The following is a 17,117-nucleotide window of genomic DNA, read 5'->3' on the forward strand; positions in this document are numbered from 1 at the left end:
CGTATTTTGGTTTGCCCGAATCTACTTAGAACGCAAGTTTTGTTCAAATGTATGTAATAGAATACATGAAAGAGGTTTTAATACAAAAAACTGTAGACAGCCAACTACGAATAAAATTGACAATTGATATTGTCATTGATATAGTAACATACAATACGTTACATTGTAAATAATATTAGTTATACAATAATACTTTACATATTTACAGATCAATTTGTGGAAGATAACATGACAACACCTCAACCTCAACCACGAAGGAAAAGATTTATTCCCAATTATGACGTCGATGGAGTATACAAAATTGTAATTGGAGAGGAAACACAGTTGCAAATAGAAATGGTAGTTGGTACAGATATTAATGCACAATATCCCTGGAAATCTATTGCAAAAACGAAAATAATGGAAGTTATCGAGGTGGGCGGCGAAATATCAGAGTTTTTTCCCTTAATAGAGCCTCTAGGAAAATATCCTGAAGAGTTAGTCTTAGTGGGGTATATTGTTGATGAATCTAACGATGTTGATGAATTTTACGTATGCTGCACCACAGATGCTCGAGATCACTGTAAGCAACAATCTGATAGATTCATAAGAAGACAAGAAAAAAAATTAGAAAAGGCAGTTCAAAAAAAGCCAAGGCCATGGAAAAGTCTTGGTAGTGAAATAGAAATACAAGAATTAGTTCCTATTAACACCAGGCCTTTATTGGAGATAGAAATTAAGGCTAAATTTCCAAAGCATTACCAACCTGATAAATTTAATGTAAGAGATACAAATTCAATTAGAGATGGTTATATAGAATTGACTCCATATAGACAAAAGTTTAATAATGTATTTCGGCGTAGAATTGATTGTGCTACTCAGGCTGCTCCACCAACTATACAAAACTTCGCACAAACAGAACTACGCTATCCACAAAATGTATGGACGCAATCTATAGCTGATGCTTTGGGAAAAGTTGACGATATCGAAGCCGGTGGTGATACTGGTCAAAATGAAGAAATAGATAAACCTGTAGACAACGATAATTCTGATGAAGAAGAAGAAGTAATTACTGAGCCTCCTGACGAAGTTGGTCTACAAGCATATAGAAACGCACTACTACGAATGCGAAGACCTTCATACATAAAAAAAATTAACAAATTCATGAGTGATAGGCAAACTGAAATGGATTCAATAGTAGAACTCAACACCGTAATGGATATTTATTGCAATGATTATCCTAATTTAGTGACTGAAAAAACTGTAGATATTTATACTACTATGACATTTGAAGAGTACGTTTGTTTTACAGATGTAAGGGCTAAAGATAAGTATATTTCTTGTGCTGCTTTCCATCCTATGTGGTCCGGTATTGTAGCTATTGCTTATTCGGATGTTTCACCAGTTGTATTGAAAACTTTAAGTTCTCGCCCTGATCCAATTCAAAGAGCAGTATATGGTCTAAATCCTGTTTTAATATGGAGTCATATTGACAGTTTAATACCAAAGCTTTATTTAGAATCTCCAAGAGAAGTATTAGTCTTATCGTTTTGTCCATTTGATGAAAATATTTTAATTGGTGGATGTATAAATGGTCAAGTTGTTATTTGGGATATTACACACAAATTAGAAAATGTTGAAAAAATGGAAGTTTTAAGTGAAACGCGAGAAAAATATAAAATTGCTATGAACGCACATATGGGTTGGATGAAAAATGTACAAGATAATGCAGTTGTTCAGTCAACAGCATTAAGTAATTTAATGACAAGCCACTATGGACCAATTACAGCAATTAATTGGCTTTCACCTAACTTTACTGTTACACCGACAGGTAAATCAACTTTGGCAACGGACAACAAAAAAACTCCAGTATTTTTTACAGGATCTGAAGATGGATTAATTATGATTTGGAGTTTATCCATCGAAAATGTGACTCTATTCGAAGGTAAAAAGATAAAAAAGTCGAAAAGAGTTCAAAAAAGACCTTCAGGTTTATTAGTAGATTTTTCACCTCTAAAGGTGTTAGACCGTAACTTGCAACCATGTTACAAGATTTTATTAGGCGTTGCGGGACAACCGCAAACTTTGCCACTTCAAAGTTTCGGAATGAATCCCCCGGTAATAAAATACAAGTATACGCCGAGAAGTACAGGTACAGGCAGAAAATATTTTACTTGCGAAATAGTTCCCCAAAGTGAATCCGAAATAAATACTGTACTATATTGCGGTTCTCAACACGGCGAGCTAGCGCGAATAACGTGGGAAGGCCATGAATTTAACACGGGTGAAGTCGTAAACTCTGAGTATAGCGATATAAAATTTAATTGTTACATTCACGACGGTACTATAATACGAACACTGAAAAATCCTTTCATTAGTCACATAACACTGACAGTTGGAGGAAAAATATTTGCCATATGGTCGGATAAATTAGAAAATCGGCCCCTTATATGGAAAAAGCGACCTTGTCGATTAACTGACGGAGCTTGGTCGTTGTATAAGCCTAGTTTATTATTCATTTCAACATCTGAGGGAGATTTGGAAACTTGGGACTTGCTATTAAGAAGCGATCAGCCAATAGCAATTCAAACTTTATCTGGAAATATGCTCACTAGTGTGACTCTACATACGCTTCCATTAGCTAAAAACATAGTTGGAGTGAGCGATGTTAATGGCTCTTTCAGAATGTTTTTATATCCCTCAATTTTTATGATTGATAATCCTGCTTATATAGGGCGAATGGAAAACATGATTATACGTGAAATGAAAGTAATGCAAACATTTATATCTTGGCAAGAAGAGTGGATGAACAATAATCCCGAAATATTACAAGAAATAAGAAGGAAAGAAGGAGAACTACTAGCATTAAAAGAAGAAGAAAAACGCAGGTTAAGAGAGGAAGAAGAAAAGAAGCTTGAAGAAGAAGCGGAAGCTAGAAGATTACAAAGGTTAAAAGTCGTCGGCCCTGAGGAAAGGTGGCAAAATATAATTCAAAAGCTCATAGAAAAAACTATCGCAGTAAAAAAAAGAATAAATAGAGCCGAACTAATTGAAGACGAAAAACCATTACGAGAACTGGAAGCACAGCGCTTGGAAAAGGAAAGGCGAATGTTAGACATTATGAAAAATCAAAAAAATATATTTAACGACACAGTAGCAATTCTATTTCCGGAGGCCATTAAGAAAGAAGAGAAAATAAAAAGGAGATACTTGCCCGGTACTAAAAGAAAGATAAAGTCACAATACATGGAAGATTATGAGAATCTTAAAAATACAGCAAGTAAAACCGTTCGAGACAATAGCTATAAAGTACCGTTCTCCTGGGATAGTACCTTATCTGAAGGCAAAGAACGAAGATTGGCGTTAAACGCTCATGAGGAATTTATAAAAATGCACAAAATGAGAGTAGAGGAGGAAGCCATACAAACTTCGGGTCATAAATCAACGGTGGTTGATATTGAAGAGGCTTCCGAAATTACCGTAGCTGCATCAGAATAATTAATTTATTTTTTCTCATCATAATATTCTAATATTAATATTTTATAAGTTTCGTAATAAAATAAATCTAATAGTATTCTTTATTTCATTATTATTTTACTGATATTTAAAATCACTTATTTCTGTCACGTCTTCTTGTCAATGTCTTGTCTATTTGAAATATAAAAAAAAAAATGCTTCAATCTATGGCATAAAAATAAGAAAATAGCTGGTCAATCTTTTATGAAGATAAACTCTCATATGTGCTTTGTTTTACTATCTGATCGAGATTGGGTTGTAAAATATAGGGTTATAAAATAAAAGTAGCTTTTTGGGAGAAATAACTTTAAATTATATACCTAGCTATACGGGGGGACGAATAATTTACATTTCCTTATTCAGTAAACAACTAGTGTCAATTTATGCTACTAAAAAAAAAGTAGCAAAGGTTTAGACCTTACTTCTCATTTATATAAATAATTTAAAAAAAAAACTGCTTTACACTGTATCCCGCACACAGCATTGTAGGCAGAGGGAACCTAGTGCTAAGAGACTCCGTTCCCCACTTTCTGCAGCGAAAAAATGGAAATAGAAACGTAAATAAATAATTAAAGTAAATAATTAACTTGAATAAAAGTAATATAATTGAATTCCATACCACATTTAGTTCCTCCATGTCGTCGTCACAGGTGAAGGGCGGCGTCATGCATAGTTTGCGCTTCATAAGTGCAGGTGGAGGAGCCCTCAATGAAACGTTTTTTACATCTAGAATAAAAGAAAAAAAGAAATATAATCAATATTATAATAAAATATTACATAATTCATTCCCTCGAATAGGAATCGAACACCACAACGGGTATACGCATTAATAAAAATGTTCATACTCGTAGCTCTAACATAGCCTACTAATAAATATCTTCCATATTTAGTAGAGTCAAAGTAATTAAGCTTGTCATGTTTCAACGAAATTAAAAAGATAATAAACATTAATATAATTACGAGGTATGATACCTGGAGCTCAGAGAAATTCATTAAGGTATAAAATATATTTGTAAAGTTGTACTCGTTTTGTTGTTATGGCCCTATTGGGACGAATTTAGCGGGACTAAATAAACGTGACATTTCGTGATAGACTGTAAAGGCGCAGTTGTGGCTTTGATTCCCATTTGAGAGAATGAAATATTTTTATTATTTTCACATACTCTCTGGTAATAAAAAGGCTAAAACACACTTTCTGCTGAATTCTGGAGGCTTTTGCATATTGAGTGGCAACAACGTCACGCTCGACACCAGAGCGAAGAAACTAAACTAGAATTTAGTAAACGTAACAAAATATTTTTTTTTGTTCCTTAGTCCGTTCTTAGTGTATGCTCCCTTATAGAATAGGAGTGTGCCCCTAGCCTAATATATGACAAACAGCGATCTACAATTCACAATTTCGGCTATACGTTGTCTTTCAGTCACTCTTAAAAGTAAAAGGTAAAAGATTTTTCTTCTTTATATAATTTTTAAGGTTCCGTACCTCAAAAGGTAAAAAACGGAATCCTTATAAGAACACATTGTTGTGTTTCTATCCGTCTGTCAATATCATTTCTCGGTGGGCCAATCCGACTCTCTCGTGGTTTTTTAAATATAATAACATAGAGCTAATGATCTAGGTACAAAATTTAAGTGAAATATATCAAAAGTATCTACTATAATATATCTTCAACTAAAAACATAATATAAAACCTGTATGTATGTTGGTGTATTGATTATTATTATAATTGGACGAATCTGAACTGAATGTCGTCGCTTGTTAAAAATGTATCGAGCTTAAATAATTAAAAATAATGATTATAATATTTTATATGTCTATAAAATTGTTTTTTTTATTTACTAAGCTTGTTACTACTGATGCCTGATACAAGCGTCTGAGTTGTACGTTTGATCCCCAACGGAGGGAATACATTTTTTTAGCTTTTCGCTGTATGTCGCTTATAGCAAGATAGGCAGAGCGACATCCTATATCTTATAAAACAAAGTCGCTTTTCGTGTCTGTCTGAACTTTCTAACTCTTCTTCTTCTAAACCACCCAACGGATTTTTATGCGGTTTTCACCATTAGGTCGAGTATTTTTCAGGGAAGGTTTATATATAGTTTATTATTTGTACATTCTTATGTAAATTAACATAAATACGATAAATGTGTCTAAAGTCCTACCCGTTGAGACACAATCGCGCATGCGCTGCTTTTATGGTAAGTACTACATGAAAATAATATACTGGAGTATTGTTCCTCTTAATAAGATCTACAAAAAAGTCCGCGAGAGCATATTTTTATCTTTTAAGGATAACGTGTAGTGATCATATTTCCGTCTAAAAATAGTAATTTCCAGATATTTTTTATTGTGAGGGATATTTTTCCATAATGGTATTAATCCTTATCCTTTAAAATACTTTATTAATTTTCTACGTTAAACGAAGATAAAATTTGCTTTTTACACTATTTCGAAATTGCGAATAGTATTAGAGAAAAACGCATTTAATTATTGACACATCACGCCGTTGACTCATCAGCTGTATGTTACTCAAGTTTCACTTATCCCTTACTCTCAGCATATAAATAAGTATATTAGTTACGTTGGCCATTTAATGTAGATCAAAGCTGTCTTCTACTGTTTTTCATTTTAATAAGTACTTTAGAAGTTGTTACAATATCAAAACATCCTTGCTGCGAAACGCGCCCCGCGACGTTTTGCTTATACAAGCGCGTCATGAGCAGTCATCGGTGGTTCAGTGGTAGTATGCTCACCTGCCACGCGGGCGGCCCGGGTTCGATCCCCGGCCAATGCATTCTATTTAATTTTCCTCACAGGCAGCCACGTAGTGCTTGCTTTTCATCAGGGACAGAATACCCTCTTCAGCATTAACCACAAGCTCGAAAAAAAAAGCCGCCCGCTATAGATGCATAGCAACGAAGATTTAGATGCGTTTGCACGTATTGGATAATTGGGGTTGAATGTATTATTTCAGCGCGATATATTTGGTTTCATATTTTTTGTAGTAGTTGTTAGTAGGTAGGCTTTTGTTTATAAATTCTTCCGTTTAAAAATAGTCATTTAACTATCTAAAAATAGTCATTTAAATATATTTTAATAAGTACTTGAAAAGATTAGTAGCACAGATTTAAAATTACGGTACCTACTAAAAAATCCTTGCCGAGTAAAACAATTGGAAAATCCTTATTGGAACTACGAAAATGCGGGTTGCATTAGAGTTTAATTAATTTTCACATTATCTTAAGTGCTTTGCAAACATACATTATATGAATAATCCAGTAGTAAAAGCGGGCGAAGCCGCAAGGGGGTCGCTAGTTATTGATAAGTCAGTACGCTCTCCACTTTTCTCCAAATTCTGAAGACACTACGTATTGAGTAACGAATTTCAACGCCGCGTTTTGCCTCAACACCAGAGCGAAAAATTGAAATATTAAATATTTCATTACCTCGATTGGGAATCGAACCCACAACCTGTTTGCGTTTGCTAGAATGGCCTGAAATATTTAATATTTTCTTTTCTTCGCTCTGGTAATAAGGCAAAGCGCGTGTGTTAAGGTTCACGACTCGTGTTTTGAATGGCGTAACTTAATTGCCTCAAAATATCGACGGCAAGTGGGAAATGGAAGTATTTTAATGAGAACAGAATATCTTAACAATAGCTTTCCAGGCGCGCTGTTCGTCGTGAAAAAGGACGGAAAGAACACTTCAAAGTGTTATAACACTAAATTATCTCTTTTTATCTCGTAAAAAAACAAGAAGTACGTAATAACGTTAAAAAACTAATTATTATGCAAGATGAAACCAAAACTAAGTAGTTTAGTTAAGCAAAACAAATAGTTGCCTTTTGACATAGTTATCCTGAGTTAGACGTTACCGTCCGTAGGTATATCCGTGCTTTGATCGCGTCTCATTAAAACTTCTATGTCTATGCGTTTATTTATTAGTATCTATTCTATTCGTTTCCTCTATCCCATTTCTCTCTCTTTTTTAGGGTTCAGTACCTCAAAAGCAAATAAACATAACACTTATGATATTTTAGTAAGCCTTCTGTCTGTATGTCTGTCTATCAGACCATTTTATTAAGATCGCGATGGCCCAGCCAAGTATAAATGAAAAAAAAAAACGAAAAAAACATATGGAGTAATTCTTTTCTTAACTCACCTCCAATTTTCTTACTTTTCGCCTTATAATTCCATGCGTTAACCAAGTATCAGATATCGTGTAACTAAAATATAACAGATTCATAATATTAGTCTACAGCTAAAAATACGTCTTAGCTAAAAATCTACATTAAACAAACTTTTTATATTCGCATACGTTACTGGAGAATTTCGCATACCTCGAACCGTTCGTTATATAACGATGCATATGGAAAAAATCTTTTTTTGTTTGACTATTCCGCTCTATTTATAATAAACAATTATTAAATTGCGTTAAAAACAGAGAAGAAACAGAAAAAGAATTTGATTATACAATTGTTAACACCTGGTGCAAAATTTATAGAAAATTTATTACTGAAATACTAAAATATTTGCATTTTAGGACCGTCCTGGCGCTGATTGAAAACACGATGGTTGTGAGCTTGACTTACCTAGTGTTAAGACACTCCGTTCCCATTAAGACAGAGAGACCGCCCAAGAGGCATTCCAGCTCCTTCCTTCCTTTTACTTGCTTATCCTCCCCCCCACGCAATCTCCCACAGGTTTTCCCCCGATTTCCCCCTTGGCTCCAAGGCCAACTCCCAAGGACGCAGCAGTGTTAAGCTGCTGCCGTAAGACACCACGGGCAGAGGACATCCGTCCTGGCACCGTTCCCTGGTTCAGACCCCCCCGGACCTTCCCCGGATGACAGATATCTTTCTCTTCCTAAGACAGAGAGAGAACGCTCTAGCCAGTTAGGCCATATGTTCTTATCTACATCGAAATTCTTATACACTTGTATAATCCATATAACACCAATAGTTAATTAAGAATAACACAATATTTATCAATCGAACTAATTTAGACTATGCATCCGTTTCAGTCTGTCAATATATCCTTTCATCGATGCATAAAAATAGAAAATTGGTTTGTACTAGAATTATAAAGCTGAAGAGTTTGTTTGGTTTAATCTCAGGAACTACTGCTTTAAATTGCTAGGAAGGTTACCTATAATCTATATTAAGTACACGGGTTGTGGGTTCGATTCCCACTAGAAAACCCTTGTCAAACCATTGTTAGCACATTATTTACGATTCTGTTAGAGATGCGTCTTTAAGTTCATAGTGTATCTTTCATCACATTTGTACAATAAAAGATTTAATATTTCCATTTCCTTGCTCTGGTAATGAGGCATAACCCAGTGTAGAGTTACGCCACTTAACACGCAATGCGTGCAGAATTTGGCGGAAAATAGGGAACGTAATGCACAATTTTAGATTTTAATATACAATTATATACAATAGCAATAAGTATAAAAAGTAGATCGTGATCTATATTCCTATATTCATGCATTGCATGTCAAATAGCGGAACTTAACGCCGCGCTTGTGCCCCTGTGCCACGACTGGCCTTCACTATATTTATAGATAAACATATATATATTTTAAGTGTGAAAAGGACCTAAGGTTTAAAACGTAGGATCATTGTCTATTTCTGGCACACTTTAGATACTGAACAACTCATAAACCGTAAATATTATGATCTCACTCACGTAAATGGGTATGATGTAGGGGAGTTGCTTTGGCTACGTTACGTGATTAGCACCCACTCTCGGAGACGTAAATTATGTTTTAATTCATATTAAATTTTAAATAGAATATGATTGAAGATCAGTTAAACGATAAGTGATGTTTAAGCGGAGTTGTGGGATATTAATAATGTATTTGCTCCCGCCGTATTATATTGCTGTAATTGCTGTAAGTATATATTTAAATATGTATTTGAGAGGGGAACGGTAGTATCTTAACGATTATAGCGTGAATCTAATAAAATGGATTATATAATGGCGATCATATCCGTTATTTCTCGAACCTAAATCTACCTCATAGATACCATATAGCATTTATACCTACCTATACATATATGCTAGATATAAAGTAAATAAAAATACAGAAGGCATGTTATTTTTACTTAATTCTAAGAAAATGAAGTAACAAGTTGCTAGAGAAACGTAATCCAACATTGTTAAGACCTTTCTCCTAGAGCTCCAGGGAATTTGCTCGCCTTATTACTTTATCTACAATGAGAACATTGCCATTGCTATTTTAACTAGCGACTCGCTTGCGGCTTCGCCTGCTAAAACATATTCTAATATGTGTTTGCAGCGCACTTAGTAGTTCGTTTTTGGTGTTCACGCTGTATCACGCACATAGTAAGGTAAGGCAGAGGGAACCTAGACGTAATTTTTTTGATAAATTCACTGAATGACTTAACGATTTAGCTAGAAGGTATTTGATGGAATCTGATGATTTTATAAAAAAAACATAGTTTCCTACGGTTTACTTTAGGCTACCCATGTTTAGCTGAGCTGAAAGAACATGTGCTTTTTTTCTTGTACTACACGTTGTATCTTGCTGTAGCTCAAAGAGAACCTGGAAACCTACTGTTAGGACACTTCCGTTCCCCACTGCTTTTTCCATGTTTTGTAAATATTTTTCTTATTGAACGTTTCAATAGTTTGAAGAAAGTCGTTTTAAAAATTCTTTATCATGTCACGCAAATTCTCCCTAACTTCACCTGTTCACATATTAATGCGCAAAGTTTCGTCACATACAGAGGAATACACGACGAAATCTCCCATGAGAAATTACTTTTCCGGCAACAAACTTAAAACATATTGACATTTGTATATCAACTCGATGGCGGGCAACGGCTGGATGCGAAAACCCGAAGATCGAGCTCAGTGGTGTGCCATTGGAGAGGCCTATGTCCAGCAGTGGACGAGGACAGGCTGATGATGATGATGATGATGAACATGAAATGATGATGATATCAACTCGATTTCAGAATAGTCTATAACGATAGTTAAAGGTTTATTTTTTAATTTTTTAAACCTTAATTTAGTATAGATACTAAATATACTACTATATCAGCTATGTGCAAATCGTTTGGAAAATTTCATAGCAAATTTTCCACTTCATTTGTTTAGGTATTTTCTATTCAGATTTTCAAATCACCAATTTCCAGAAATCTATTGTATGACCTCTTTTCCGCTACATTTGTAACATCAATTATGGCAATACATTTTGTATCGAAATTTTGTACTGAATAATACAAAATTTTGAGTAAATTTTAATTTATTCGCTTTAATTAGTTATATTAATTAGTAAGTTATTGTTTAAGGCTGGCAATTATTTTCAAATAGAAAGCAATTTATATGGTTATTAATCTAAAAGTTATTAATTTAACTGTTCATAAATTAATTTTAATAATTCTTGGCGTTTCTAGGGGAGGACGTGTCATCGACAAGGAGACATGGTGGTGGAATGACGAGGTCCAGGAGGTGACTCGTGAAAAGAAGACTGATCGCATACGCAACACATTCATTCGAGGTAGTCTTGGGGTCCGTGACGTAGCGGATAAGCTCCAAGAGCGTCGCTTGAGATGGTTTGGCCACGTTACGCGCCGGCCTAAGAACTATGTCGGACGCAAGTGCCTTGCTATACAAGTTCCTGGGGCGCGACCTCCCGGACGCCCAAGGAAGCGCTGGTTGGATGTCGTGAAGAAGGACATGAAAGCCAATGGTCTAACCACCGAGGACGCAAAAGATCGTGCAAAGTGGAGTAGGTTAAGTAGGAAGGCAGACCCCGGTAATAGCCGGGATTAATGCCAGGAAGAAGGAAGGAAATTAATTTTAATAATTACTACTAACATCCCAAGAGATTTGTCCCATACATTTGCTTCATATAAATCTCAAGATTTATATATTTTATACTACAAATAGATACTGTAGTAAAAGGGGTATTTTAACGCCGCGTCCTCCACTTCTTACCCAGTTTCTAATAGGAACATTTTCGTTGTCCATCTCTCTGTCGTGGTCATTTATATCAAGATAGCTTGGAGGTATCAAGTTGAAATTAATATTAAGTATTCAGGTTTGTAGCCCCTTGGAACACAAAAAAGTAAAGCCCCTAAGTTAACACAAACCAAAAGATTCATCGTTTTCACAGAAATTTTAAAGAGGGAAACGAAGTGCCTTAACACTAGGTTTTCTCCGCCTATCCTGCTGTAAGCAGGATACAGCGTGAAGCTGATTCCCATGATCAGGATAAAAAGAAAGGCGTTGAGTTCCACCACTCCATGTCTCGAACATTGGACGCTGGATTGGGAACGGAATGTCTGTGTCTAAAAAAAACTCTTTATTCAACAATGTTACAATTAAATTTTCACAAAATTCAAAGCAATCATTTATAAAATTACTTGAAGTAACAATTCAAGTTCCTTAAGCTGTGAATAATTTAAATTTCACATTTGAATTAGTCGTCCTTGTAATTTCTGACCTCAACTAAAACCAATGAAAGGAACTTCCAAGAAATTTGAATTATTTAAGGAGAGCCTTTTGGGGTTGTCAATTGAATGGAATTTATAGTGACCCGCCTTTAGCCCAGCTTAATTATTTATAAGGGTTAACAGCGTGAAAATAGCAGTGTTTTACACTCGAACCGCGGGGATTTTTTTAACTTAACTTATATTTTGTACATGTTAAACATATTTATTTGACATTTCTTTCACGCTGAATCCCTCTAATAGCAGAGTAAGAGGAGGGAAACTAAGTAAGTTAAGACTCGTTGGGTGGCAAATAGAGCATTCCACCTAATTTTCGAGACATTGCGTGGTAAGTGGCGAAATTCAACTTGCAAATGTCCTGAAAGCAGTCAAATTGTATTTTGATTTACCAAAATATGGCAACAATGGTGTCTAAGTATTTTACTTAATTAAGAAATATAAGGAAATATTCAAAATACAGCAGCAGTACAGAAATTATAATTTTAAACTTTAATAGGAAAACCTAATATAAACTAGTTCAAATTTTCGAATAGAAACCACTTTAAATTCAAAACTTGTCTCTTTTTGCAACGAATTGTTTAGATCTACATACTAAGAAAGGAAAAGTAAATAATCAGTAGAAACATTAAATCAGCTTCACGCTTTATCCCGCACACAACAGGATAGGTAGAGGGAAACACTAGGTAGTTGAAACACTAGGTTCCTTCGGCTCAACCTTGATACCATAGCAAAGTAATGAAAAGTTAATAAATAATAATTAATTACCCCGAGTGGGGTCCGAACTCACGACCGTCGCGATACAGTCACACCCTAGTGCCCCTACGTCACGACGGCCTCGAGGCAACAGCAAGGTTATATTAAATACAAATATTACATTACCGAGTTCGTATGACATTAGCCAAAATTAGCTTCATGCCTAATAAGGCTTCTTATACCATTCTCGAGCTTTCAATTAGGAAGACACGATATTAAAACATGGAACGTGCCTGTTTCATATAAATAACTCCATATTACATATATTTAGTCGTATATATTAAGTATATAAGATAATCTATATATGAGTATATGGTTCAATATGAATATAAGAAGAATATTCACATTGAACCATATCCTTATATTATTATATTCTTATATTTTTCTTTTAGACAACATATTTTGAGGATATTTTCAATTCCGTCACTCAACACGCAAACGGTGGAAATTAAAGACGGAATGTCTCAACGCTAGGTTCCCTTTGCCTAGTCTAATGTATGCGAGATATAGCGTGAAGCTGATTTGATTTTATAAATGGAGAGAACGTGTTTTAACGTAAGATTCCCTCCACTTACTCTTCTTTGTAGAAAAAAATCTAAAGCTCAATGGTTTTCAGTAATATTATGATATTGTTTAACGAACTATATATGGGCATGTACGTACGTGCTTATACAGGATGGAATTGTCAGCGCCACTTTAAATGAAACCACAGTTTTAACTACTCTATAAAAGCCTAATATAATTCGGAAAAAAATAATTCTCAAAAATAAAAAAGTATTTTTTTCAAACAAAATAAATAATAAAATTATCGTTTTAAAATAAAACGCCATTAGTAAAGTATAACATAGGCACGCACACACTTGCCTGTCAAAGCGGCAACGTCGCATACGTATGTGTGCGTCACACGAAATACAGGTATGGATAAAAATCGTGAAATGAAAAAAAAATCCTACGTCCAAACCGTTGAGGTACCTTGATTATTTTTTTTTAATTCTGGGTTTGAAATATTTTACCCTATATGCAGTTTCAGTAAAAGAAGCGCTGCCTCTTCCACCCTGTATATACAATTGTAAGCAATAAATTCTTCTCTAATTTGATAAAATAGTGATCCACTAAAAGGGTCGGAACCGACGGTAACGGCAATAAAAGTATTAGTTGTCTGGTACAACGATATATACCTTAATTATTATTACTTATTATATTCGCTGATTGAACTAAGTTTCACTTTTCTCGTAAAAAAGACACGACGTTGCGGGTTTGATTCCCACTTAGAGGAATAACTAATTAAAACGAAAATGTTGGATACAAAAGTTTCCGAGAGGTATCAAAATCTTACTATAAAAATTGCTATAAGAGTTCGGCCTATCTGAAATTATTTTTTTTTTCTTAGAGTAGACATCGATCCTACAACCCCACATGTTTACAGTCGCAAGTTTATGCCACTGTGCTACAACTGACTTGAAACAAGGAACAGGTTCTTTGAGGAACAGGTTCTACTTCTACTAAAGTGCGTTGACTACCAGTCTATAACGTAATAGATTTATTTATATACTGTATAGATATAGATTAACATTGTAACATTGTGAACTAATACAACTTTGATATAAAAATGGCGTGTATCAAAATATTGTCCAACCTTTTAGCTTTAAATCTTTTATATATATTCTGAAACACGTACACGGATTATTAGGCTTAGTCAGCGTTCGCATACAGGAATGAGGAAGCTTACTTTTAAACTAGTTTGATAGCTAGTACTTGTATTAAATAAAAACCGGTTAAGCGCGAGTCGGACTCGCCAACCGAGGGTTCTGTACCAATTTCACGATTATAAGTACTAAAGTAACTATGGACTCGCACTTACTTGGTTTTATTTTTTCATTGATTTAAAATGAATAGTATAAGTTAGGGCTTTAAAATTATATTATGATATTTAATTTAGAGAGGAAAGAAAGTTTTAAATTGAACTAAAAATCTTATTCAGAATTATTTATTCAGAATTATTTATTTTTTAGTACTTTGTCCAATATAATTTTCGTTCATTCTAACATAAACTATTCGTTTGCATTTCGTAACATGTTATAAAGTTTCGTTCAAAGTAGTTGAAAAGCTTTAGGGGTGTAGCAGAAGTACACGTAGTGGTTAGTAAAGCTTTTACAAATGTTAAAACTTAAAATAAGCTTTACTAGGCTTTTCTAAAAATAGATTCTAATGTAGGTCATATATAGAGCTTTATGTACTTAAAAATAATGTCACAATATAACAGAATAGAACATTAGACTAAGACATTTCGTTATCCAGACACTGCCTAATTTTAGAGACATTACGCGTTGAGTAAACTTAACGCTGCACCTTGTCTTTTACAAAAGTAAGTAAAATCATCCTCCCAATCGAGAATCAAACCCTTTTACAATCTGATGCTGTACCGCTGCGTCATGACGGCCTCATTCTATCTATCTATATCTATTATTTCCTCTTGCTACTATATCCCTTAAAACTTATTAACTTAATTTAATACAGTACAATACAATATACTTTATTGCACATAAAATTTACAATGTTTATATACAAAATACGTAGAAACAACATGTACAATAAGGCAGCCTAATCGCTAAAAGTGATCTCTTCCAGGCAACCTTTGGTTGTTGGGGTTGTATAAATAAAAAAGTAAAAAAAAAATTTTAAGTTAAACGGTTTTATATTGCAGATAAATGTACTAAAAAATAAAAAATAATTTCATGGAAATTATGATTACTAAAATAAAATCGTGGGGACACTTTCTACTTACCACTAGGTGGGTGAAGTCTCATGCCATGTCTTTCGATTGTAGATATTGGACGTGCCCCACGATTTTATTTTAGTAATCATAATTTCCATGAAATTATTTTTTATTTTTTAGTACATTTATCTGCAATATAAAACCGTTTAACTTAAAATTTTTTTTTTACTTTTTTATTTTTAAGTTTTTAGTTTTTATTTCTCCTACTATTCAATTCGTTGAGTGAGTGGAGAATGTTACGATCGACCCCCCAGAGGTCCAATAGAGGAGCAAGGCTATGTACAACAAGATGTGCCTGAATCTTGAGGGGAAAACGCTAACGACATATCATTTTTATCCACCTAGTGCCATACAGTTCTCGGCGCGCTTTTACCTTTTACCTTGGGTGGTGTACCCCTAGCGACGTCTCATTTTTAGGCACCCTATAGCCACACAGTCCTCGACAGGATACCAGATCTTGACTTAGGTAGGAGATTCATATTGTAATTGTGTATAGTATACTGTATTATACTTACCAAGCCCTTTATTTTGATACCCATATTGATGGGATTGAAAACTACATTATCCGCCATTTTGTAGCAGTGGCCATCTTTGATTTTGATTTTGTATAGTGCCCTGAATTCTACTTGACAAGCCCTTTCATTTGATACCCATATTGATGGGATCGAAAAAAACTAACTTGTCCGCCATCTTGTAGCGGCGGCCATCTTGGATTTTGATTTTGTGTAGTCCACTGAATTCTACTTGACAAGCCCTTTCATTTGATACCCGTATTGATAGGATTGAAAAAAACTAACTTGTCCGCCATCTTGTAGTGTTGGCCATCTTGGATTTTGATTTTGTATAGTCCACTGAATTCTAATTGACAAGCCCTTTCATTTGATACCCATATTGATGGGATTGAAAAAAACTAAGTTGTCCGCCATCTTGTAGCGGCGGCCATCTTGGATTCACAATAATATTGAATATGGATAATTGTATTGTCACCAGAATCAAAGGCGTATACCAAATTTCAGATCAATCGGTTAACGGGAAGAGGGTTAAATTTCAATTACTAAATTTGACCCAAACAAACAAATAAACAAACGGGGTGAGCTAAATAAAACCGTTTAAAAAACAAAAAGATGGTGGGTGGTGCATTAAATTATAATATAAGGAATTCAATAATAATGGATAAATATTTATATATAATATGCATTAAAAATACACTCGATAAATAATAATATATAAAATACATATAGTATGTTAAGACAGCATCATAGTTTACAAACTTCACTCTAAAGTAACTCCATTACTGTAATTATGTAGAGTAAAGGGCTTACTTTAGAGTGATTGAATTTGAAAAACTACTAAAATGTTTGCACTCGCCATTAGCATATGATATACTAAGTAATTATTTCGAGGTCTTCTCACTCCCCCGCAAGGAGAAGGAAGAAACGGTTTTAGGGCATTCCCCCTGCCAGTGGTTGCAGCCGTCCTGAAGACCTGACGTCCGTGGTTCCTGAAGACCTGTGTATCATTTGTAGGGAGCCACTCGCTACTCGTGCGATCCGCCCAGCCAGGTGAGACCCTCAGTTGCCCTAAGGGAGGCCCAGCTTAGACGCTCA

General features: G+C 34.6%; 2 protein-coding genes across 2 annotated transcripts in view; one reads left to right on the forward strand and one right to left on the reverse strand.

Moving 5' to 3' along the window:
- Positions 1–17,117, reverse strand: part of LOC146538402 (uncharacterized) — a 35,724-nt gene that overhangs the window by 10,476 nt on the left and 8,131 nt on the right. The window contains exon 2 of the mRNA XM_085187423.1: positions 4,115–4,221. Coding sequence (XP_085043549.1) covers positions 4,115–4,180 — 66 coding nt within the window. The 5' untranslated portion in view covers positions 4,181–4,221. The remainder of the gene's footprint in view (positions 1–4,114; positions 4,222–17,117) is intronic.
- Positions 229–3,477, forward strand: mmm (missing minor mitochondria). The gene has a single exon (XM_085187003.1). It carries the CDS (start codon positions 229–231, stop codon positions 3,475–3,477), a length of 3,249 nt encoding a protein of 1,082 aa, XP_085043129.1.

The sequence above is a fragment of the Heliconius melpomene genome, chromosome 6, assembly GCF_056956725.1.
Source record: "Heliconius melpomene rosina isolate 202511_hmr_F chromosome 6, ASM5695672v1, whole genome shotgun sequence".
In the NCBI taxonomy this organism is placed as follows: Eukaryota; Metazoa; Arthropoda; class Insecta; order Lepidoptera; family Nymphalidae; genus Heliconius; species Heliconius melpomene.